This window comes from Piliocolobus tephrosceles, unplaced genomic scaffold (genome assembly GCF_002776525.5).
Source record: "Piliocolobus tephrosceles isolate RC106 unplaced genomic scaffold, ASM277652v3 unscaffolded_31337, whole genome shotgun sequence".
NCBI classification, from domain to species: Eukaryota; Metazoa; Chordata; class Mammalia; order Primates; family Cercopithecidae; genus Piliocolobus; species Piliocolobus tephrosceles.
In genome coordinates, this window is record NW_022314685.1 from 8,127 (window position 1) to 8,839 (window position 713).

Consider the following 713-nt stretch of genomic DNA (forward strand, 5'->3'; position numbering starts at 1 on the left):
AAAAAAAAAAAAAAAAAAAAAAAAAAAAAAAAAAACACAGTTGCTATAACACATTTTGTTACTTATAATTCCAATAAAATTTAAAAGGTGAATTAACAACAACTGATCAGTATCATACTCGTTGTAAAAATTTATAAAATTCTCATAGTTTACAAATACATCATAAGGATTACTTTTTATTTTAAATACATTTTTTGTCGATTCAAATATGTATTGATGTTTTATGTTTGGAGTTTTATATTTATACTGTAATTTATTAAATGTCGAGTTATTATATATATTACATTTTGTTTTTTTTTCACATACATGTGAAAAATATTGTTCTTCTATATCTTTATTTTCTAACATAATTTGTAATGGTAAGTTTATTTTTTCTGCGCTTTTAAATAATTGTATTTGATATAAATTCAATTGATGTGTTAAAAACTCTAATATAGCACAATTATTTGATATTTTAAAGTTTTTATTTTGTAAGTATTGTGTTCCTCTTGTTGAACTGCCATAATATGTATTGTTTGTATTACAAATTAAATCGATAATTTTAAACCTATCAGCAGAGCTGTATTGTAATATACTTTGCCAACTGTAAAATTTGAGGTTTCCTTTTACAAAGTAACTCTCATAATTTTCTATCGCCTGTTTTAATATAATTAAGTGACCCAAAGCTGTAACAAAAAAAAAAAAAAAAAAAAAAAAAAAAAAAAAAAAAAAAA

General features: G+C 20.6%; 1 protein-coding gene across 1 annotated transcript in view; it reads right to left on the bottom strand.

Moving 5' to 3' along the window:
* The window catches only part of LOC113222462, a 2,687-nt gene extending 2,034 nt beyond the window's left edge, over window positions 1–653 (bottom strand). Inside the window, exon 1 of the mRNA XM_026452100.2 lies at window positions 63–653. Coding sequence (XP_026307885.1) covers window positions 63–348 — 286 coding nt within the window. The 5' untranslated portion in view covers window positions 349–653. The remainder of the gene's footprint in view (window positions 1–62) is intronic.
* Between the last annotated feature and the right edge of the window lie 60 nt (window positions 654–713).